We start from the raw sequence: 24,941 nt of genomic DNA, 5'->3' as shown, positions 1-24,941 counted from the left end.
CTTCTCGTAGCCATATTCATATTGATGATGCCTGGGATTCTTTTGTTTCCAAAATGCAAGTTGTGATAAGAGGTTATGGCAAGTCCTACATGAAGACTCTAAGGGAAAGTATTGCTCAGGCCAAACTCACTTGTCAGGATCTCACTGAACTCAGCCATCTTCGTTCGTTGTCCCTGCAAGAGCAAACAACACTATGACAGGCCAGACATTGTCTTAAACTCAATGATCACAGAAAACTGGCTAAATGGGAGACTAGAGCCAGACAAAGAGCCTTTACAGATAAAGGCTGCTCTTCCAAAAAATTTTTTAAAAGTTTCCATCAGAGGAGATTAAAAACAGAAATTTGCAAGGTGCTTATGCCTGATGGATCATGGACCACCTCGTGGTCACAGCTTGCTTCTATTTGTGTGCATCATTTCTCTCAACAATTTGGTTCTACAGTTCCTCCCTCACAGCGAGCTTTGATTGCAAGAAATTTACTGTTGTAGCATGTTTCTCCCATTATTTCCACTACTCAAGCTTTGGAATTGGAGGAACCTTTTACTGAGAGAGAACTGTCAAATGCAATCAAATCTTGCGGCAGATGGAAATCTCTAGGATGGGATGGTCTTACAGTTGATTTTTTTCTAGAATATTGGCCTCTGTTGAAGCATACATTGCTACATATGGTGAATGCTGCATGGCAAAGTCAAAAAATGCTAGATACATGGAAGAGAGGTCTTGTTAAACTCCTTCCAAAAAAACAAATTTGTGAATCTTTGGCAGACTGGAGACATATCACCCTTATGCCAGTCATTTACAAAGTCACTACAAAAATGATTGTCGATCGGCTGAAGGGGTTTTTACATGATGGGTTGCATCCTGCTCAATATGGTTTTGTCCCACGTAGGCATATCACAGATAACATTGCTAATGCCTATGTTGGAATTGAATATGCCAAATACACGCAGCAGGATGTTTTATTATTGCAAGTTGATATTGCCAAAGCCTTTGATACTATTAAGTGGGATTTTATTTCATCGACTATGCAAGCATTGGGATTTGAATGCAGCAAGTCATCACTTGGTTATATCAAGATAGTAAAGCTGCCTGCATACTTTCAGGGGATATTTCTACATCCTGGACTCTTGGTTGTTCTGTTAGGCAAGGATGTCCCCTAAGTGCTTTACTTTTTGCCATAGCCACTCATCCAATGCTTCAATATCTGGACCACCTTTTGGACACTGACCAGTTGCATGGTTTGGAGATTGCTGGCAGTCACAGCATGATCGCTCAGGCATATGCTGATGATTCATTCTTTACCCCAAAAAGTACTCGGAGTGATGTGTCCATGTTTATGCAGGCTCTTTCTACATATGGATTTGCTGCTGGTCTTCGGGTAAATTTTCAGAAATCAAAATTGTTGCCGTTGCATGAACAGGAATGGCACAATCTTCTGTGGCCTGGGGAAATCGTCCCCGCTTCTCAATTTATTCGACATCTTGGCTATCCTCTAGGTTGGGAACTCACCCGTTCCCAATAAACTGATTGGGTGTTGACAAAGTTGAGGGCAAAACTTGAATATTGGAAGCTTGCAACTTGGCCACTGCATGTTCGTTTGCGAATCGCACAATCCAGATAGCATACATACAATTTTATCTGCCTCTCATTATGTTCACTAAGGCAGAGCTGAATTCCTTTATGTCAGCTATCATGGAAATTTTCTGGTGTGCAAAAAATGGCAAGAAAAGTCTCAGATTACTCTCTATGCATCGTCTCTGTTCTCCAAAGATGCACGGGGGTCTGAACATTCTCAATATTCAAATGCATTTACTTGCTCACAGAGGAAAAATGATGTTGCAGTTTATGCAAGTGATCAGCCTTGGGCTTTCATGATCCGCTCTCTCTTATTACATATTCATACTTCTGCCTTTGGGCATTGGCAGCCTACTCAGTGGGATTTCATATTTGGCTCTATCCAAGGCAAGATCAGGGGCTGCCCTTTTGTTTCTCGCCTGCTTCTCGATTGGAAACATATCTTATCCCACTTGGAATGGCATGGTCGAGATTCTTTGTCGGGAAACTCTTTGAGGGCTGAGAATCTTTATTGGTATAAAGTATTCCACCCTTCTTTGGCCATTCAAGAACCAAGATGTTCTTATTTTCTCTCCTTTAAAGGCATTACATATGTGGCGGATGTACTTCAGGATGATGGCATACTTTTATATTTTTCTATGGTTGCCAGCAAATAAGGTTTGGGAGCTCATTCTCGTCCTTTATGGCATAGGATTTCAGCAATGCTTCAACCGTTTTTGCCGGTACCTCGCTTGGAACTTCAGAATAGGCTTGAGGATTGGATTTTACGCTCTTTCTCCTCTTCAGCCCGTCCCTTGAAGCTCTCACATATCACAATGCCATCACTGTATAAAGTGCTATCATTTCCGCCTTGGATTTCTGAAAGAGCAAATACTGTTTGGCATATGGATCGCCCACTAAAGTGGTGGAGAAAAAGGCTGTGTCTCCTTTGGCATTACAAAGTCCCTCTTCGACAACAGCTTTTCCTTTGGCGAGTCCTGCTTGGCATTTTTCCATCTGGTTAGCTACTTGCACACAGACATATTGCTCCGGCTGTTTGTCACAGATGCTTACACCCTACTGAATCTATGCTGCACATCTTTTGGTTATGTCCACATACTTGTGACTAACCTCCGATACTTCTTAGCCACTGGGGTAGGCTTCAGCTCTATCTTGTGTTCTATGGCGGTCACATGGCAAAGGTGGTGGTTAGCTAGCTGCGAAGAGGTCAAGGAAACCTTTGAACATTTCTAGGAACTCGTCTTTCGAGACTCAGAAGATCCTAAAACTTCTATGTTGCTCATCATTCGCACTCCAGTGGAGCAGCTTCTTCCAATTCTTGTAGTCGCCATGCTATTTCTTCAAGGGGTGTGCGATTTGGCATGCTTGAACGCTGCTTTCGATGCATCACATTTGTTCTCCCAAGATGCATGGTGGATTGAACATCACGGATATTCATGTGCATATTCTTGCCCACAGGGGGAAAATGTTGCTGTAATTTCTGCAAGGTGATCAGCCTTGGGCTCTTATGAGGACTCTGGTCACTCATATCAGTATTTCTACGTTTGGTCATTGGCAACTCGATCACTGGGATTTCTTTTTTGGCTGCACTGATGGCACTTTGCCTGGATGCCCTTTTGTCTCCCGCTTGCTTCTTGACTGGAAGCATGTTCTTTCTCATCTGGAATGGAATGGACTGCAATCTTTGCTTGGGAATTCTTTGAGAGCTGAAAGCATTCACTGGTCGAAAGTCTTTCAGCCTCCCTTGGCTTTACAGGAACCTCGACGTTCCTATTTTGTCTCGTTTAAAGGCATCACCTTGATTGCTGATGTTATAGATGATGTTGGTACTGTGCTCCCCTTTTCTCTAGCAGCCACTACATATGGATTGGGCTCTCATTATCGTCCTTTGTGGCGACAAATTACTTCTTTGCTTTTGCCCTTTGTTCCGATTCCTTCCTTGGAACTCTAGGACCGACTGGAAGATTGGACTTTGACTTCTCCAAGGTCCTCTTCTCGTCCTTTGAGGCTATCTCAGATTACTGTACCTGCATTGTATAAAATCCTTTTGCCTCAACCTTGGGTTTCAGAGAGAGGTGATTCTGTTTGGCGAATGCATCACCCAGCCAAGTGGTGGAGGAAAAGATTACAACAACTTTGGGCTGTACATATTGCTCCTGCACGCCATAGATGTTCTGCTTCTTCGGAGACTGTGCCTCACTTGTTTTGGCATTGTTTGTGCTCTCGTGAGTTTTTTGATCTGCTTCGACAGCACTTGCGAGCGAGATTCCCATCTGTTCCGTTTGGGAAGTTCTTCCGGCTATTTGGGTTTCATCCATCCAGACCGGAGTTTCATCTTTCTTCGTTCGGGTTCGCTACTGGGCACTATGAACTTTATGAACATATAGGAATTGTAAAGTCTTTGGTGATCCTACTTTCTCTCTGTTTGGCTTTTTTAGGCGTTCTCTGCAGCAATCTTTCTTTGATTGCTTGCAGACCCGCTGCATAGATCATGAGGTCTTTTTGGCATATACTGAAATTTTCAGTTGATGTAATTGTAGAACCTTTCTTTGAGGTTGCTACTCATATAATATAATCAATCAATGATTTTACCCAAAAAAAAAGTGTGTGAGAGAGAGGAAAGAATGCTCTTATGTCAAACTCAATTCTCTCTTCAATCTAATGATGTTCAGAATCTCATGATCTGTGCAATGGTAGGCTTAAAGTTACACTTTTTATAGTTATAAAAGAGAAAAATTAAAAATTTCAAGATGTATATGAGAGTTACAGTTTCTCCCTAATTCATATTATGGTAAGAAGGAGTTCAATAGAGACCACATTTCCTTAAAAGTACTTAGGTTTGGAGAATTGGGAATATTTTGAGAATCCCTCCCTTGCCTTCCTATATTTGATAATGTATTAGAGATTAATTTATGATCAATTATAATGGCTTCATGTATGAGGTTTCCAATATCTTTTTCCTACTCATCCAAGGAATATGGTATACATTGTTATATGAGAGCTTCAAATATGGGATTGCTAAAGATTAGGGAAACTCTTTTAAATTAATTGAATTTTACCATAATCCTCAAAAGAGAGTATGGTAGGGAGGTATTTATAGGAGTTTCTAAAGTGTTCATTGTTTGTTCATATAGATGATGTTCTCTAAAATGAGGGTTATAATGAAAAATAAGTAAGTATATGGTTCCATAAATGAGAAATTCGCAGAAAGCTTGCTAAATGGGAAACTCGATCCAGACAACGGGCATTTTTGGATAAAGGCTGCTCTTCCAAGCAATTTTTAAAGAGTTTACACTACAAAAGACAGGCTGCCAATATTTGTCGAATCCGGATGCCTGATGGTTCTTGGTCAACATCTCGTTCAGAGCTTGCTGATTTATGTGTGCAGCACTTCTTCACTCATTTTGGGCATCTGGATACTCTTTCTCCTCGGGTCGTGTCTGCACGTCAGCTTCTTTTGCAGCATGTTCATCCAATCCTGTCTGATGCTCAGGCTTTGGAACTTAAACATCCCTTCACTGAAAGGGAATTGTCTGATGCACTGAGATCCTCGGCATATGGAAATCTCCAGGATGGGATGGTCTCACTGTTGAATTTTTTCTTGCATTCTGGGATCTTCTTAAATTTACCTTGCTGCAAATGGTAAATACAGCATGGCAAAATCAGCAGATGCCTTTGTCATGGAAAAAGGGTCTTCTCAAGCTGATTCCAAAAAAGCAGCTATGTGATTCACTGGGTGATTGGAGGCCAATCACACTCATGCCAGTCATTTACAAGATCATTGCCAAAATGGTGGTTGATCGGATTAAAGGTTATTTGCATGATGGGTTGCATCCCTCCCAATATGGCTTTGTTCCACGTCACCATATCACAGATAACATCGCCAATGCTTATATTGGGATTGAATATGCCAAATACACACAGCAGGATGTTCTACTCTTGCAGGTAGATATTGCAAAAGCCTTTGACACAGTTCAATGGGATTTCATCTCGCAAACTATGCGAGCTTTGGAGTTTGGATAAGAAATGCAGCAGGTTATTTACTGGCTTTACAGAGATAGCAATGCGGCTTGCAGATATCTCTGATGAGTGGACTCACTCGCCGACAACAAACTGATTGGGTTTTGGTTAAGCTTCGGAAAAAGCTTGAGTATTGGAAATTGGCAACCTGGCCTTTGCACGTTTGTCTTCGAATAGTGCTGTCCATCCTTGTGGCATATATTCAATTTTACTTGCCATAATCATGTTCACTAAGGCAGATCTTACATCTTTCATGTGTGTCTTTATGGAACTCTTCTAGCGATCCAAACATGGCAGAAAAACTCTCAGATTGCTTTCGATGCATCACATTTGTTCTCCCAAGATACATGGTGGATTGAACATCATGGATATTCATGTGCATATTCTTGCCCACAGGGAAAAAATGTTGCTGCAATTTCTGCAAGGTGATCAGCCTTGGGCTCTTATGATTAGGACTCTAGTCACTCATATCAGTATTTCTACGTTTGGTCATTGGCAACTCGATCACTGGGATTTCTTTTTTGGTTGCACTGATGGCACTTTGCCTGGATGCCCTTTTGTCTCCCGCTTGCTTCTTGACTGGAAGCATGTTCTTTCTCATCTGGACTGGAATGGATGGCAATCTTTGCTTGGGAATTCTTTGAGAGCTGAAAGCATTCATTGGTCGAAAGTCTTTCAGCCTCCCTTGGCTTTACAAGAATCTCGACGTTCCTACTTTGTCTCATTTAAAGGCATCACCTCAGTTGCTGATGTTATACATGATGCTGATACTGTGCTCCCCTTTTCTCTAGCAGCCACTACATATGGATTGGGCTCTCATTATCGTCCTTTGTGGTGACAAATTACTTCTATGCTTTCGCCCTTTGTTCCGATTCCTGCTTTGGAACTCCAAGACCGACTGGAAGATTGGACTTTGACTTCTCCAGGGTCCTCTTCTCATCCTTTGAGACTATCTCAGATTACTATACCTGCATTGTATAAAATCCTTTTGCCTCAACCTTGGGTTTTAGAGAGAGGTGATTTTGTTTGGCGAATGCATCACCCAGCCAAGTGGTGGAGGAAAAGGTTACAGCAACTTTGGGCCGATAAAGTACCGCTTCGATAGCAGGTTTTCTTTGGGCGAGCTCTTTTGGGAGTGTTTCCATCTTGATAGCTATTAGCTGATCGACACATTGCTCCTACACTTTGCCATAGATGTTCTGCTTCTTCGGAGACTGTGCCTCACTTGTTTTGGCATTGTCCGTGCTCTCATGAGTTTTTTGATCTGCCTCGACAGCACTTGCGAGCGAGATTCCCATCTGTTCCGTTTGGGAAGTTCTTCTGGCTATTTGGGTTTCATCCATCCAGACCGGAGTTTCATCTTTTCTTCGTTTGGGTTCGCTACTGGGCACTATGGACTTTATGGACATATAGGAATTGTAAAGTCTTTGGTGATCCTAGTTTCTCTCTGTTTGGCTTTTTTAGGCGTTCTCTGCAACAATCTTTCTTTGATTGCTTGCAGACCCGCTGCATAGATCATGAGGTCTTTTTGGCATATACTGAAATTTTCAGTTGATGTAATTGTAGCACCTTTTTTTGAGGTTGCTACTCATATAATATAATCAATCAATGATTTCACCCAAAAAAAAAAAAAAAAGGGTGGGTGTGTGTGTGTGTGTGAGAGAGAGAGAGAGAGAGAGAGAGAGATTGAGTGTGTGAGTGTGGTGTGGTGGTGGTGGTGAAGTGGTGAAGCTATGGAGAGCTCGTTTGCTCCTCCCTCCCTGCCCGTGCCCCTGCCATCCTCCGTACCTTGTCCGTATAGCCCTGCATCTCCCCTGCCTTCATCTGTATAGCTCCCGTACAATTTTGTACCTCTGTCCTTTTCACCCGTACCAGCCTGTCTCATCCTTGCAGGCCCCCGTGCAGATTCTGTCATCTATTTTTCCCTTGCCTGTTGTCCATACCCTGCCTGCAAGAGCCTGTGCCCTGCCTGCAGCCATCCGTACTTTCAATGCTGTCCTTGCTGCCCGTACCTGTACCGCCTTTCGTACAGCTTCAGTCTTCTAATCTTTTGCAGTCTGTACCCTGTCAATGGTCTTCTCTACTTGTTTTCCTGCGGTCCGTATCTATTCCGCTTTCAACTGCTGCTCTTCAGTCGCCCTCTACTTCTATTTCGTCCTCTTTGCCTCTTCTCTTTTCTTCCCCTACCCTTTCTAGCCCCCTTTCTCCTACGCTCCATTATGCCCGGAAGAAGAAAATAGATTTTGTCTCCCCGTTCATCTCGGAAGGGGTGAAAGCTGCCAAAGTTGCCTCTTCTACCTTTCCCTCTTCCTCGCTTCAACAAGATTTGCTCCGTCAACTCTGTGCTAATTTGGTGACTTTGACTTCAGCTACTGGAATTCCCTTCAGACGAACTCTTTCCCCTCAACCTTTGCTTCAGAGTATTGGCCAGGAACAAGAACTTGGTGTTTGCTTATACTTTATGGGAAGAGTTATGTCAGTTGCTAGTTCGCAAGCTTGGGTTTCAGCCGCGGTGGGTGTTGGAAAGATCACCTCTTTCGTTTTCATGGGAAAGGGGTTTCACTTTGCTCATTGTGCTTCTGTGGATACTGTTTTCCATTTGCTTACCTTGGGTGGAGTTCATGGGGCAAGTCACTTTGCTATTGTTATGCCCTGGGATCCTCTTTTTGATCCAGCCCACTCCCTCCTCCACTTCTGTCCTGTTTGAATTACTCTGAAGCATTTTCTAGTTCTGCTTCTTCAACATGTTCCTTCTCTTGCAGCTTTGCTGGGCCGTGTCCTTTTCATTCCTAAACAGGACTTTTTGGTCACAAGCAGAGATATTCGGATATGTGTTCTTTGGGATATGGAGCAACTTATACCTTCATGTCTGGAACTGGATTTTGGATTTTCTCATCCTCTCCGGATTCCTCTTCGTTTTGCCTCCTTTTCCAATGCTTGCTGTAAATGTCGCCAACTTGGTCATTTTGCCAGAGCATGCCCTTCTTCTTCGCCAGCTCCTGCTCTAAAGACTTATGTTCCTTCTGTACTGGTTCCTATTTCTTCTTCCAATACATAGGAAGTCCAGCATTTTTTCAAACCTGCTAAGGTCTGGAGGAAAGTTCAGGAGGAGAAGTTGGTTCAAGATTCAAATCCTTTTGCGGTTTTATTTGTTCCAAATCCACTACCTACAGTGTCAGATTGTTAGGTTCTTTGTGATCCATTTTTTGCTGCTACTTCGACGTCTGAAGTTGTTCTGTCAGATTCTTCTTCACTGCTGCAAAATTCTGCTGTTATTCATGAAGTGGAAGAAAATCTACAGTCTCCTTCAACTCCAGATACTGTTATTCCAGATGTAGATATTTCCTTTTCTGTGGACTTTCATGTTCCTTCCCTTGAAAAGCTTGTTGGTATGCCGGCCCCGTTAAAGAGCCTCTTAGTCTCCGATCCCGATGTTCCTTTTTCCTTGGAGTCTTTTCATCCCTGGTTGCAGCAGGTTTTTGATCTTGTGGTTTAGAAGTTTCAGCTACCCGCTTATCTTAAGAAGAATCACAAGGGCAAAAAACAACTCTGTTTTATTGATGGCATTGTGACTCCATTGCGTCAGTCTTTACAAGGCAATAGTTTGAAAATGGATGATGTTTTGTTGGAGTTTCCTCCAACTGATATGTAAATTTTTACTTGGCTGCCTCATTAGATTTTCTTTCTGAGGTTTTACTTGTAAATTTTATCTTTGTACTTATTGGTGGGTTTTCACCTCTTTTTGAGGTTTCCCACACAGAAATAAAAGATTTCACCCCAAAAAAAAAGTGTGTGAGAGAGAGACACAAGATGTTTTATCTCAGGTTGATACTCGGAGTGAAGTTGAAATGATGAGTCGTGATTAATCTGATGCAGCTCCTTCAGATGGTACTGATGTTGATCCAGCTCCTTCGCTAGTGATGATCGTGCCAGAGTCTATTTCTGTTCAGGATGCAGATGTTCCTTTTTCTTTGGATTCTTTTCATCCTTGGTTACAACAGGTTTTTGACCCTGTGATTCAAAAATTCCGGCTGCCAACTTATATTAAGAAGAATCACAAGGGCAAAAAACGGCTAGCTTTTATTGATGGTGCAGTTACTCCATTGCATCACTTTTTACAAAGCAACAATCTAAAACTGGAGGATGTTTTGTTTCATTCTCCTCCAGTGGATATGTAACTTTTTACTGGGCTGCCTCATGAGTTTTTCTCTGAGACTTTACTCGTAAATTTTGTCTTTGTACCTATTGGTGGGTTTTTACCTCGTTTTGGGGTTGCCTACACATAAATAAAAGATTTCACTTTAAAAAAAAAGTGTGTGTGAGAGAGAGGAGACGGTTTTGCCCTACAGCCCCTATCGGGTTTTATGCCAGCTTTCAGCCTCCGTACAGACCTGAACGTCAATACAGCCCCCGTCTGTATAGTTTTCTCTGTCCGTACAGAACCAGTAGCTCCAGTCCGTGCAGGTCCTCGCCGTCCGTACGCTTCTGCCTCGCCATCCGTACAGTCCTTTTGCCTCACCATCTGTACAACTATCTGTAGAAATCTGACATGCCATATAGAATGTACAGCCCTGTTTTCTGCTGTTTGTACAGTTTCCCTCGCCATCCATACAGCTCCTCCTGCAGTACCTTCCAGTTCTCCAAGCTGTCTGTACAGGTTCCCCTGTCTTCCGTACAGCTTCCCTTGCTATCCGTATAGGCTTCTGTTGCCCCTTCTCCTCCCCTTTCTGCTGTATTTTTTTCCTTGCAGTTCATTTGCTGTCAGCCTTCTTCCTTCCGTACAGATCTTTTTCCTGTTTTCTCTGCCCTTGCATTTTTCCTCTCAGTTTCATTGTCTTTCGTTTTCCCTGGATCAAATGGCGGACTGTCCTTATGAGAAGACTTTTTAAAACGACAGGTCGGTTTCTAGCAAAAAACAGAAGCAGGTGATGGGTCAGGATGACCCCTTTTATGCCTCTACAGAGGCTCTGCTCATCTACAAAGTGATGCATGAAGGTTTTGAGGATACCTGCAAGGGTTGGAAAGATCCCCTTCCCACTACAAGTATCATGGTTGAGGTGGATGACATCTTTGATTCTGTCAAGGAATATGCCAAGCATGGCAATATTATTTTCTTTCCTGGACGTATGCTTGTTGTTGCGGATGTGGGCAATTGGTTGACTAGAACCCTAGGTGGGTGTTATGTCAAAAAAGTCCACTATGCAGCGAAAGGTTCTTTTGAGATCATCATGGCTGATGAAGAGCACAGACAGGTTTTGCTGGAGCACTCTCCGCTCTTCTATAACCAGCAAATGGTCCATGTCTTGCCTTGGTCTCCTACCAGGGATTATCATGCATTGATTCGACATTGCTGCCCTGTATCGATAGGTAGAGGTTGTGGATTTTCCTCAGTGCATGGCGTCTCTATTGCCAAAAATTTCAACTTCTCTTGGCAAGGTGGTTTGTCCACTGAGACCAAATGGCGATTCGAATCGCTTTTGCATTTTGTGGGACACAGATAATCTCACCCCGGCTTCTTATTCGGTTATTGTCAATAATGTTTTCATGGGGAGTGCTTTTTACAAGCTGAAATGGGGGCTGTTTGCAGGAGCTTGCTTTGAATGCAAGCAGTTTGGCCATATGGCTTCACAATGCCCTTCTCGAGCTCCCAAACTACCAGTGCAAGCAGAAACAGTCCCGCCTCCAAGTAAGAATTTAAATGCCTTTTCTGTGATGAAAAACAAAGGGGTCAAACAGTTTTTTGCTGTCCAGGATAAAGGCAAACCCCGGCTGCCTCGAATGCTCCTGCTCCTCTTTCTATGCCTTCGGCATCTTAGCCTCAAATGAAGGGCAAAAATTTTGATAAAGCATGGCAAAATCCTCGAAAAGTTATTTCTCCTAGGAGCCCTTTGCCATCCAGAACTTGGAATAGTGCATCCTCACAGGGCAAAACCCCCGCTGAAAATTCTAGAATTGGTTTGACTTGGGCAGCGGTCACTGCAAATCGTACCCTCTTTCCTGAAGAGAAAGTTGTTGCTCTCTTGTCTTCTCCTCGAGCTGATTCTTCTTCTCAGGGCAGAGGCCCTGACCTTGAGGTGGAGATGCAGACATAGTCAGCTTGTTTGTTTGCTGTACATACTTGTCCTATAATTTGTAAATATGCTTCACCACATCAATTGCATTATACTCAATGTACAGGGTTTATGTGATCGTAGACAGTGGAAATTTGTGTGGATGTATATCAGACAATTGCAACCAGACATAGTGGCTTTGCAGGAGCATAATCAGCACATGTATGCTGGTCACACAGGACATTTTGCTTGGTATGATATTTTCTATGCTGGGGAGTACTCTTTCTTTGGAGTACCTTTTTTGGTGAGGCATGATTTTTAGCCCGTTGTGGCCCTCAATGATTGCCATGGTAGATGGATTATTATGCAATGTCTGATTCAAGGAGAAATATTTGAATTTGCATCGGTTTATGCCCCTCAATCTTCCAAATGTCGAGCGTTGATTTAGAATGCCATGCATAATTATCCGTTGAGACACTATGCATTCATCTGTGGTGATTTCAACAATGCTTTGCAACCAGGAGATAATACTTTGAGCCACACTTATATGTTGGCTTTGGAAAACCAGGCATGGTCTAATTTTTTGGTTTAGCTGCGTTTGGTGGATCTCTGGAAGGAATTACAGCCCACACTCCCAGGCTATACCTTTCAAGACAATGCTCAATTTTCCTATTAGGCACGCCTGGACAGATGGTATCACATTAATCTGCAGCATTGTGATGCCTTTACTTGTCAACTTTGGGTTGATCATGCCTTCATGTATTCTGATCATGCACCTCTTTGGTTGAGGCTCTCCATGCATGACTTTCTTGATGACAGATTGCCTTGCAGAAGGCTTTTGTTGGTGAATAACAGTTATCTGGAACATGTTGATTTTAAAGCTATGGTTTTTGATGCCATTCAGCCTCTCTCTTCTCGGATGCTTTTTGACTTGGATTATGCATGGCAGGCTTTTGTTACTCGAATGCAAGCTGTGATTTGGAATTATGGTAAATCATTTATGCGAGCCACACGGGAGACTGTTATGCATGCTAAACTCACTTGCCAGAAGCTTAGTCACCTTCGGCCTTTGTCTTCTGATGAAAGCATGCACTTATGTCAGGCCAAATTTTGCCTCCAATCAAATGATCAAAGAAAGCTTGCTAAATGGGAAACCCAATCTCGACAGAGGGCTTTTTTTGGATAAAGGCTGCTCTTCGAAGCAAATTCTCAAAAGTTTTCATTACAAAGGACAGGCTGCAAATATTTGTCGGGTACGGGTTCTTGGTTGTCATCTCGCTCTGAACTTGCTGATTTTTGTGTGCAACACTTCTCCTCCCATTGGGCATGTAGACTTTCCTTCTCCTGACATTTTGTCTGCAGGTCAGCTTCTTTTACAGCATGTCCATCAAATTCTTTCTCAAGCTCAGGCTTTGGAGCTGGAACTTTCCTTCATTGAAAGGGAATTGTCAGATGCAGTTAAATCTTGTGGTAGATGGAAATCTCCAGGATGGGATGGCCTCACTGTTGAATTCTTTCTTGGTCTTTGGGATAGTCTCAAATCCCCTCTTCTGCAAATGGCTAATTCAGCTTGGGAAAATCAGCAAATGCCTCTGTATGGAAAAAGGGACTGGTAAAGCTCCTTCCTAAGAAATAGATTTTTGATTTTATCACTGATTGGAGACCAATCACGCTCATGCCATTCATTTACAAGATCATAGCTAAAATGCTTGTTGACGGTATCAAAGGCTATCTGCATGATGGGATGCATCCTTCTCAATATGGCTTCGCTTCTCGTAGGCATATCATCAACAATATTGCCAATGCTTATGTTGGGATTGAATATGCCAAGTACACACAGCAGGATGTTTTGCTCTTACAGATTGACATTGCCAAAGCTTTTGACACAGTTCAATGGGAGTTCATCTCACAAACAATGCGATCCTTGGGCTTTGGAATAAAAATGCAACAAGTTATTTATTGGCTCTACAGGGATAGCAATGCTGCTTTTATTCTTTCTGGAGACTTCTCGAAAGAATGGACTCTTCGTAGTTTGGTTTGTCAGGGCTGTCCCCTTAGTGCCTTACTGTATGCTATTGCTACTCGTCCTATGCTTCAATACATTGATCATCTAGTGGCTACAGATTCTCTCCATGGTTTGGAATTGGATGAAAATCGCAACGTGGTTGCTTAGGCTTATGCCAATGATTCTTTTTTTACTCCAAGGAATACTCCGCCTGATCTTTCTGCTTTGATGCAAGCTCTTTCACTTTATGGTTTGGCAGCTGGCCTTCATGTTAACTTTCAAACGTCTAAGCTGCTCCCATTGTATCTTAAAGATTGGCACAGTCTCTTATGGCCAGGGGAGATCATCCCACCCACTCAGTTGGTTTGTCACCTTGGTTATCCTTTGGGCTTGGGACTTACTCGTCGACAACAGATTGATTGGGTTCTAATCAAGCTCCTGAAAAAGCTTGAATATTGAAAATTGGCAACCTGGCCTTTACATGTTCGCCTCCGAATAGTGCAGTCCATACTTGTGGCGTACATTCAATTCTATTTACCCTTGATCATGTTCACCAAGGAAGATCTTGCTTCCTTTATGTCTGTCATTATGGAGATCTTTTGGCGTTCCAAACATGGCAAAAAAAGTCTCACACTGCTTTCGGTGCATCGAATGTGTTCCCCTAAGATGCATGGCGGTTTGAATATCGCTAATATCTAGGTGCACATCCTTGCTCACAGGGGAAAATGTTGCTAGAATTTCTGACAAGGGATTAGCCTTTGGCTCTCATGATTCAATCTCTACTCACACATATCAGTACTCCTGCTTTTGGTCATTGGCAACCCTCTCAGTGGGATTTCTTGTTTGGGTGCATTGATGGCACTTTGCATGGCTGCCCTATGGTCTCCCATTTGCTTCTTGACTGGAAGCATATTCTGTCTCACTTGGAATGGCATGGTCGACAGTCTCTGATGGGTAATTCTTTGCGGGCTGAAAGCATTCACTGGTCAAAAGTTTTTCAACCTCCGCTTGCTTTATAGAAACCTCGCGGTTCTTACTTTATTTCTCTTAAAGGGATCAATATTGTTGCTGATATTATTCATAATGATGGCTCTATGCTTCCTTTTCTTTGGCAGCCACACAGTATGGTTTGGGTTCTCATTATCGTACTTTGTGGCAGCAAATCACTTGTATGCTTTCACCTTTGGTCCCGATTCCCCTTTTGGAAATCCAGGATCGATTAGAGGTTTGGATATTGACTTTCCTTGGGTCCTCCTCTCGTCTTTTGAGGCTATCTCAGATTACTGTGCGTGCATTATACAAAATCCTTTTGCCTCAACCCTGGGTTTCAGAAAGAGGTAATTTTGTTTGGCGATTGAATCGGCCAGCTAAGTGGTGGAGGAAAAGATTGCGGGAACTTTGGGCATACAAGGTTCCACTTCGGCAACAGCTTTTTTAATGGTGAGTGCGTATGGGAATTTTTCGATCTGGACAGTTGCTGGCCCGTAGGCACATTGCTCTTGCTTTATGTCATTGGTGTCTGATTTCTTAGGAGACTGTGCCTCATTTATTTTGGCATTGCCCGTCTTCTTGGCAGTTTATGGATTCTCTTCGACAAAGGCTACAAGCGAGATTCCCGACCGTACTCTTCGGGAAATTTTTCTGGCTCTTTCGTTTTCATCCATAGCAACCGGAGTTTCATCTTTTCTTTGTTTGGGCTTGCTATTGGGCACTTTGGACTTTATGGACAGACCATAACTGTAAAGTCTTTAGTAATCCCAATTTTCCTTTGTTTGGTTTCTTTAAGCGTTCTCTACAACAATATTTCTTTGATTGTTTGCAGAGTCGCCAGATAGATCAGGATGTATATTTGGCTTATACTGAGATCTTCAATTGATGTATTTTCTAGCACCTCTTTTCTGAGGTGACTATTCTTGTAATATAATCAATCAAAGCTTTTACTAAAATAAATAAAATAATGTGTGTGTGTGTGCGTGTGAGTCTTTGGTGATCCCTTTTTCTCCCTATACTCCTTCAGGCACTCTTTGCAGCAATCTTTTTTTGATTGCTTGCAAATAGGGACTTTTGATCATGATGTATATTTGTCATATCTTGAAACTTCTCTTGATGTACTTGAGCACATCCTGCTTTGGGATTGTGACTCTGTAATATAAAAAATAACTCTTTTGACCAAAAAAAAAAAGTGTGTGTCTATGTTTGGGTTATCTTTCTTACATTGAGATTTTCTGTTGATGTATTGTCCAGCTTTCCCTTTCTCGGAAGCTATCTTGTAATATAAAGAAACGAAATTTTCACAAAAAAAAGTGTGTGTCTATGTTTGAGTTTTGCGTTTGTAGGATAACTTGATGTGTTACAAGTGCCTATAGTTAGTATAACCCTAGGACTAGTCAACTTGCTCCTACAAGCTATTCCAGGCTAGCTTTCTCTATAGCTAGCTAAAGCTTTTTGTTTTACGGCCGTTTTTTGGGCAACCTACTTGAAGGCTGAATCATTGTTTCATGATAATGTGAGTGGGGGTATGTTACAACTCCAGTAATCTGGATGTCATTATCCCTAGGGGGTGTCTTGGATGGGAAGCTAGGAGAATAGGCAGCAGGCACTAGGTTGGAGGTTGAAGTGACTCTAACAGCTAATAGTGCCTACTTAGGACACCTCTAAGTCTATGTGTGGGTGTATTTCAGAAGAGTTAGGAAAATGGGATGCTGTCCCATTCTTTTCTCTTTGTTGTACTTGTTATGGTGCCTACCAACCTAGCTAATTTGAAGCCTTCATTTCCACAGGAGGTGTGATTTTGATGCTGACAATTGTATTCATGGCTGCAACATCATCTGGATCTGCTGAGTTCATTGCGATGAGTTCACTTTTTACATATGATGTGTACAAGGTGAGATGAAACGTTTTTTATAATAGATTGAAACAAACAAGTGGAATGGATTTACTTTCAGGACTTTTATTGGAATCCCTCTTGGTTCAGGCTTACATAAGGCCTCAAGCCACGGGCAAAGAGCTATTATATGTATCACGTGGTGCTGTACTCATAATCGGGATTGCCATGGGAGCATTTTCATGCTTCATTTTCAAGGTGCCTTCAACTGCCCAGCATTCCTAATTTCTGAATGTGAATGTTGCCGAACTAAATGATAGTTTTTTCTATTCTTTCTGATTCATACATACATGAGCATACATTATTTCCCATATAAATGCATGAACGCTGGTCTCTAAATGAGTAGACATCTTTATCTTCCCTATCTATTAATTTGTTCGTGCTAACATTTATGTTTTGGTTGTTAATGTCACTATTCAAACTTGCCTTCAAATTGATACTCCAACTATTTCCAATTCCAAGACTATTGATAGAGGCATACTATCTATCTAGTAATGCTGGGCAAAAGTAGGAAATTCATCAAATGCTAACAACGATACCTTGATTGGGACCTTTGAGAATTTATAAAATGGTTCTACAACTCATCATCCTGCCTTCGGTTTGGGATCTGTTCAAGGCTGGGTGCTGAAAACCAGAGTGGAGGATCTCCTCACTTTGGGATGGATACAAATTGGTGATAGGTGGTTGGAACCTATGTCTCTTTGACACACATGCGCGCACGGACACACACACACAGTTTTTTGGGAGGGGTGAAATCCAGTTGTATTTATATTACAATTTGCAGCCCCCTTAAAGAAGGGAGAAGTAATTACAAGATCAGAAAAGGTCATTATACAACAGATATGTAAAACTGTCAAAATCTGATGGGCTTGCAAGCAATCAAAGAAAGATTGCCTTAACGATGCCCTTAAGAAAGAGAAACTATGAAAGAGAGCGTCTCCAAAAACTCTATGGTTGCGGCCTTCCATATAGTCCAGAGAGCCCAATAGAGAACCCAATAGAAAAATTTTTCATAGCCTAGCCTGATAGGGTTCTGTCCGAAAATCCAGAAAGGCCTACCGAACATAGCACCAAGAAAGTGAGCCACTAACAGACGCTGTAAAAAGAATAAGAAATCCTTGGAGTGAGGACAACGCCAAAAGATGTGGTTCACAGATTCTTGTGGAGCGAGACATTGGTGACAGTGAGAAGGGCCAACATGTCTGCAAGCCAATAGCTGTCCAGTACGAAATACTCCTCTAATTACTCTTCAAAAGAAAACTTCTTGCCGAAGAGGGAGTTTTGAATTCCAAATGAGCCTCAATCTGTTCCTCCACCACCCAGGAGTGTGATGCAAGGGCCAGATATGATTTGCCACGAGCTGAAAACTCGGAAGGGGATAAAAGAACCCTGTATAAAGCTGCAATAGTGATGGAAGCCAGTGATAGGGACAGCCACTCTGAGAAAAAGGGACTAGAGCCCAATCTTGGAAACGGTCCTGAAGTTCCAAAGGCAAAACTATCTCAAAATCGTGAAGGAGCTAAGAGAGTAGACACCAATAGGGATGAGAATGAGATCCCAAATGAAAATGACGAGCTGCGACAGGAAAAGGCATCGCACATCACGTGTTATCCAGAACATCACCAATAGAGTAAATCCATTTAGACCAATTGAAATAAGAGCGCCTAGGCTCCTGTAAAGCTAGTGGATTATCTAACACCTTTGAGCAATGTATACTTTCAGCTCACAAGGAATTACTACCTAGAGAATTCTGTCCCACCCATTTGAGATGTGAAAGGATTTGTTTTCAATCTGCAAGCATTCAACTCACAAAAGACATCCCTTAATGCAACCATTAATATGCCCAAGTAGGAACTCCCATTGCGTCACTCTCCAATGGCCAAAGACATCAGAGGTAAGATGAGAAAGAAAGTGTCTCATCATGGCAGCCCATGGCTGATCACTCTGGAGGCTAGTTTCCAGTATTCCAATTTCTTCTTGAGCTTTAAAGCACCCAATCGAGCTGTTGCCTACGAGTGATTTTCCATCCCAATGGGTAACCCAGACGACGCACTAGCTGCACTAGTGCAACAATTTCTCCTGGCCATAGCAAAAGATTCCAATCTTCCCTGTGCAAAGCAAGAAGCTTAGATTTCTGAAAATTTACTTGCTGGCCAGCAGCCAAGGCAAATGAGACAGCGCATTCATAATGCATGATAAATCCCCTCCTATACTTTGTAGGGTGATGCACCGAGAGGGCAGCGTTGACGCACCAAACAAGACAAGACCCATGCATCCGTAACTATCACAATACAGCCAATAAATAATGTTTTGCATTTTTGGACCGAATCCTAAAGATTGCATGGTTTGTGAGATGGTCCCGGTGTACCATATCAAAGGATTTAGTAATATTTACCTGTAAAAGAAGGACATCCTGCCACGTGTATTTGGCATATTCTATGCCGACATATGTATTGGCAATATTATCTGAGATGTGTCGAGACGAGGGATAAACCCATATTGAGCAGGATGGAGCTCTGAATGCAAAGAGTCCTTGATATGGTTGACCATCATTTTGGCAACCAATGATAGGCATGAGAGTAATCCTTCAATGAGCAGCCTTTATCAGTGAAAACCCTTTGTATGGCTCTTGTTTCCCACTTCTGACGCTTTCTATGATCATTATATTGTAAGAAATAACGAGTGTGACAAAGAGAGGAAGTGTCATCTAAAGACAAATCCCGGAGCTGGCTAAGTTCAGAGATATTCTTACATGTAGATTTGGCATTGGCAACGTTGTCCAAAAAGGATCTCATATAATTTTTGCCATAATGTCTAATAGCATCCTGCATACGAATAGCAAAAGACAAACATGCATAATCCAAATCAATACGACTTTGTGTCCAAAGTGGCGCCCGCACATGCACACACTTACACACACATTTTTTTTTTAAAAGTGAAATTTTTGCTTTATATTACAAGAGAGCTTCCCAAAAAGGGAAAGCCGGACAACAGATCAACAGAAAATCTCAGTATAAGAAAGATATACATCAGAATCTATGTAGTGAGTTTGCAGACAATCAAAGAGAGATTGCTGCAAACTACAAAACTCACCATACACACACTTTTTTCGGGTGAAACCACTGTATTTATATCAAGAAAAGTTTTCACAATGAGAATAGTCTAAAGAAAAGACTATTCTGAAAAATCAAAAGCAATGGGAAAACACCTCTAAAGATGATAGATCCAAATCATCATGATGACAAGCATCATACAGAGATTGCCGTAACGATGCTCTTAAAACTCATAAGGTTGGAGCAATGGCCGCCCCAAGAACACCTGATTCCTCTGCTTCCAAATGGTCATAGTGCCCAGAATCTGGCTCAATGAAAAAAGAGAGAGTATTGGGCCTGTACTGTAGTAAGCCTGCCAAAGATCCATAAATATTTCCCAAAACGATGACCAAGGAAACATAGTCGAAGGCAGTGGGAAATACGGTCCAATAGATCTTTGGACTGAGGACAAAGCCATAAAAGATGTGGAACAGTCTCAGAAGAACTAAAACACCTCAAACAATGAGGATTTTCAATCCTACGCTTAGCCAAAGTGACACCCATTGAAAAAACACCCACCAAACATCTCCAAAGAAACAATCTTTACTGTAAAGGTAGTTTATTTCTCCATAATTGTTGAAGATTTGACTTCCACCAGGAAAGAGATTTATGCAGATGCCATAGAGTATTTCCATGCTGAGCAATCCATGGAGAAGGCAAAATCAACCTGTAAACTTTCATAGAAGTAATAGCCTGCAAAGAAAGTGGGTGTAAGCCTGGAGTAGCAGATATGAGGTGCCAATCTTGAAGTCTATGAGCTTCATCAGATGGAGGAATTGGGAGAAGGGGCTGCAATAAATCACTTATTTTTCTCCATATGGAGTGATGATGCATACCAAGAGAAAAACGACGATAGGCATCCAAAAAGGATAATATATTCCCCTGAACATCCACGGCATCATCAATGTAATGAATCCCAAGCTTCATCATATTGTATGCCAGAACTGGTTCCTGTAAAGCAAGAGGCATATCAAAGACTATCCAGTGTATGCTTTCTTGACGAAGAGAGTTGGGCTGAGCTGAATTGGCAGGAGACCATTTAACTTTAGAAAGCACTCGCTTCCAATCTTGTACTACTAAAGAATATGAGAAAGGACAGCCCAGAATAATGCCTTGAAATTTACCAATGAACACCTCCCAATGATTCGTAATCGAATCCCCATAAGCATGTGTCCTCATGTTCATACACATGGCTGCCAACATGACAGACTATGGCTGTTTTTGCTGAGAAAAGGTAGGAGTCTTCCTGGCTAGGATATGAAACTGAATGTTAAGTATGTTAAGACCCCCATGCATCTTGCGACAACATACATAAGGCATTCTTAACAGCCTTAAACCCTTCCTGCAAGGTTTTTTCTTCCAAAAAAGCTCCACCGCATGCGACATGAAAGCATTGATGTCTTTTGACTTCCAATGTAAAAGCGGTAGATAGAATTGAACATGAGCCATAACAATGGATTGTACAATTTTGAGGCAAACATGCAGAGGCGATAATTTCTAGTAATCCAATTTCTGATAAAGCTCCCCAGATACCCATACCATTTGCTGTTTAATAGTAATATTCCAGCCCATAGGATAGCCCAAATGCCTGACAATCTGATCATGAGGCAAAATTTGACCAGGCCAAAGAAGCGAGTGCCAATCGCAAGCCTTTTTCTTTTTTTGCAAAAAGAGACTTAATAGCTATTAAGTATTAAAGAAAAACCGTTAGAGCAAGCTCCATACGGGATACATCATGCAATGCACGAAAAGCTCAAGAGCCAAAAAGAAAGGATTGAGGCTGATAGTGCCATCTCAATCTGGTAGAAACCTCCGAGAAAAAGGGAGAACCCCTCCAAACTTGAAGAAATATAGTCCTTCTAGAAGAGGCTGCCCGTGAAGGGCCCTGCATACTAGCCCATATGGCTATCAAAGTGTGAACCGTGTCAGTCCAAATACGTGTGGACACCTGTAATGGGTGTATTTGGGTGCCATCCAAGGCCTCAGTACATCTAGCTCTCCAAATGTGCCAAGAGGAAATGCTAGCCAAAATCTCCCAAGAGGTGTCCATTGAAACATGAGAAGCTCTGAAGGGAGTAAGTGGTACATCCTGCAGAGAGCAGGGCTCTATCACCTGCCGGTAGACCGAGAGTGCCCAAGAAGAAGGCTCACTCTCATAAAACACCTGGGGCCCGGTAAGAGATAACCATGCGACCGAGCCCCAAGTCATGAAGAAAGGGGAAGTGTGAAAGATGCTGAGTATCCAAGAAACCCCTTTCCAAACAGTCCTCGCCTGACTATAGTCCCAAAGGCAATGTCGCACTGACTCCTCTGCACAATGACATCGAGGACAAGTGGGATCAGCCCCAAATCGTGATCTCCACAGGTTCACTGCAATCCCTCCATGAATAGAAAGCCAAAAGAAAAGAGTGATCTTTCTATTTCTGACAGATTTCCAGAGCCTCCTCCAGAAATTTCTACGCAAATCTGCAGTGATGAAGAAGCTTTCCCAATGGGGGGCTCTAGAGGGAATCCAACCCCTACTGTTCAGCTGAAACCTCCTGGCATTACCAACCATGAAACGAAAGAAGGGAATCCCCCTCTCTCGGTGCCCATGATCTATCCATTACCACTCTTCTGGGTCCCACTACAAGCACCTGATAGGTGCACCTCCATATAACCACAACCTCCAGGATCCCAAGGCCAAGAGCAGAGGGTCGGGGTCTAAATACCACTGCAAGCCCGCTCCATGGTCCACAAAACGAGCAATCCTGATAGGCTGAAAGGCAACCGCAAGAAGAATGCCATCCTTGGATGTAGAAAGTAAACCTCCATCCCCAACATCAAAGACCAGTGCGTCTTCCCCGAGACCTCAGAGAGTGATCACCTGTAAAGGAACTAATGTCCTTGAAAAAGCCCCCATCCAAGTGGTGGAAGTAATAGGCAGCTCAACTGTCCATTCCACCGGGATGGCTGCATCTATCTGCTGAATCCTGCGTGCTACCCCTCTGAGGTGACTCACGGACTGCAGTCTCTGATCCTCAGGTAGCCTGATAAAAGATTTCCAAGTGCCTACTGTGTAGGCGGGGCCTCTCTCCCATTTAGACCACTGCATGTAATGGGAAGTGCCCAGTGGTCTGGCATGCTCGTCAAGAATACTATCATTCCAAATGATCAGCTGCCTATCAATCTCTTCGATGGTAGAAGGTGGAATCCTTCGAAGAGTGTTCCTGAAGCTCCCCCAAGCTTTCAAGATGGCAGTCATGAGAGGAGAGGCAGGAGATCTGAGAGGGGCTGATGTGAAAATCCAGCGAGGGCTGTCCACCCAATCATCTCCCAAGGTTGGTGTGCAAGCCTGAATGCGTCCAAAAAAGAAATCCTTCCAAGGTTCCTGCCCAGGCATGAGTTCCCTCACCACCACCTTACAAAGCAATGCCCTGCACTGCAAGTCCGGGTCAATGACATGAAGGCCCCCTTCACATGTAGGGAGAATAATAGTCTCCCAGGCCACCCTTGTTGCAACATCTGCCGTGCCATCAAGTCCACTCCATAAAAAATTCTTGACTGGTCTGATGAGCTGAGTGATGCAATCCCTAGACTGGCACCAGCAAGAACACACAAACGAGGAGGTGGCCAAGAGAACCTGGTTCACTACGACAACTCTAGATGCAAGGTCGAGTTTGGCAGAGCTCCAGAATAGGAGCTTTTTCCTTATACTTTCTAGTACTGGGGCAAACTGCTGTGCTGGAGAGATGTCCAATCCTACTTGACATCCCAAATACCTGATAGGAACACCCCTCTGAATCCAGGAAAAACCAATGTCAACTCCCCAGCCTGGAGTGTCCTCATCACTGATCCAAAAGCCAAAGGATTTATTCCAGTTAACGTGTGCCCCTGCAGCTGAGCAAAAAATATCCAAGGCTGTCCGGAAAGAATCAAGTGACTGCAAGGAGGCCTGAATAAAAATAGCAGTGTCATCAGCCAACTCACAGTCAAAAAGCTCCTGCTCCTGTCTCAAGGGCAGTCTCAGCCCAAAAAGCTCAGCCTGAGATCTAAGGAAGATACTCATAGCTTCTGCCACAAAAAGAAAGAGGAAGGGGGCTAAAGGGCATCCTTGATGAACTGATCTGGAAATCTGAAACCTGTCACCCCTTACCCCTCCAATCAAAACCTGGCTGTGGGCTGATTTGTAAAGGGAGGCCACCCCTCTGATCCAAGCATCTGAAAATCCAAACTGTAGAAGAGTGCCCTCAAGAAAACCCCAATCTACTCTGTCATAGGCTTTCTCGAAGTCCAAGAGTAAAACTACTAGCCTCTGCCCACTCTGTGGCTTCCCAAAAGGAAAAGATATTATCAAAAATGCTCCTGCCATGCACAAAGCCTATCTGAGTATCATGGATGAGGTCTGGAAGAAGGGGCTGAAGTCGGATGCTGATCGCCTTGGCAAGGATTTTGTAAAGAGTGCCCAAAAGAGTGATGGGTCTCCAATGGGATACAAAATTCCTGTTGTCACCTTTAGGGATAAGGTGAATGAGTCCCTCGGTCAGTGAGTCAGGCATCTCACCCGAGTCCCAAAAGGCTATAAAAAAGGGAGTAAGACCATTGGAACTAGGGCATTTGCCCTTATGAAGGGCAAAGAGAGCAGTCTTGAATTCTGTGTTGGTAAAGCGTGCATCAAGTGAGCATAACATCTCTGGGGTGACCAACACAGGTAAACTCTGCCAAACTTCATCTCTAGCCACCTCTCTGGCCTATGAGTTCGGGTCTACGGAAAGAAGGGAGGTATAAAAATCTGTCGCTAAATGCATGACGGTTTTCGGATGGGACTACAAAATGCCGTCAGAGTCAAAAAGCTGCCTGACACTCTCTCTACTATGTCTGGGGCCAAGTGTAGAGAAAAAGTGTTTATTGACTCTCCCTCCCATCTATATCCAAAAGGACTCCCATGCATGGAAGGCATACTTTGCTCTCTGATCAAGCAAGGTCTGCAAGTGAGCCCTTGCCGCAGCAAGGCGCTCCTGTATCCAAGCATCTGATGGTCGTTTCTGCTCCTCCCTCTGAAGGGCTGCCAACTGTCGGCGGATACCAATCTCTCGCCTGAGTACCTCACCTGGCCGAGCACTAGCAACAGAGTGATAGAAGTCGCTGATACTGGCAAGTGCTGTGGCCACATGTGAAGGACCGCCCCCCCCCCCCTGCATATGAGAAACCCAGATTTCCAACACTGCCTCTGTGAGAGTCTCATCCATGTATAAGGCGTCTGGGATCCTGATACTGTGAGACCGTCCTCTCAGATGAGGCTCTAAAATGGACAAAATTACCGGAAAATGGTCTGA

At 43.1% G+C, this 24,941-nt stretch overlaps 1 protein-coding gene across 4 annotated transcripts in view; it reads left to right on the top strand.

Annotated features, from left to right (window-relative positions):
• Window positions 1-24,941, top strand: part of LOC147885185 (urea-proton symporter DUR3-like) — a 186,109-nt gene that overhangs the window by 120,820 nt on the left and 40,348 nt on the right. For all 4 annotated transcript variants that reach the window (XM_087397420.1, XM_087397418.1, XM_087397421.1 and 1 more), the window contains 2 exons: window positions 16,431-16,534; window positions 16,625-16,732. In XM_087397420.1, the coding sequence (XP_087253546.1) occupies window positions 16,431-16,534; window positions 16,625-16,732 (212 nt within the window). The remainder of the gene's footprint in view (window positions 1-16,430; window positions 16,535-16,624; window positions 16,733-24,941) is intronic.

This window comes from Dipteris shenzhenensis, chromosome 26 (genome assembly GCF_047967505.1).
Source record: "Dipteris shenzhenensis isolate YYH24624 ecotype China chromosome 26, Dip_SZ_1.0, whole genome shotgun sequence".
NCBI lineage: Eukaryota > Viridiplantae > Streptophyta > Polypodiopsida > Gleicheniales > Dipteridaceae > Dipteris > Dipteris shenzhenensis.
Note: the sequence above shows the minus strand (reverse complement) of the source record. Positions and strands in the feature narration are given on the sequence as shown.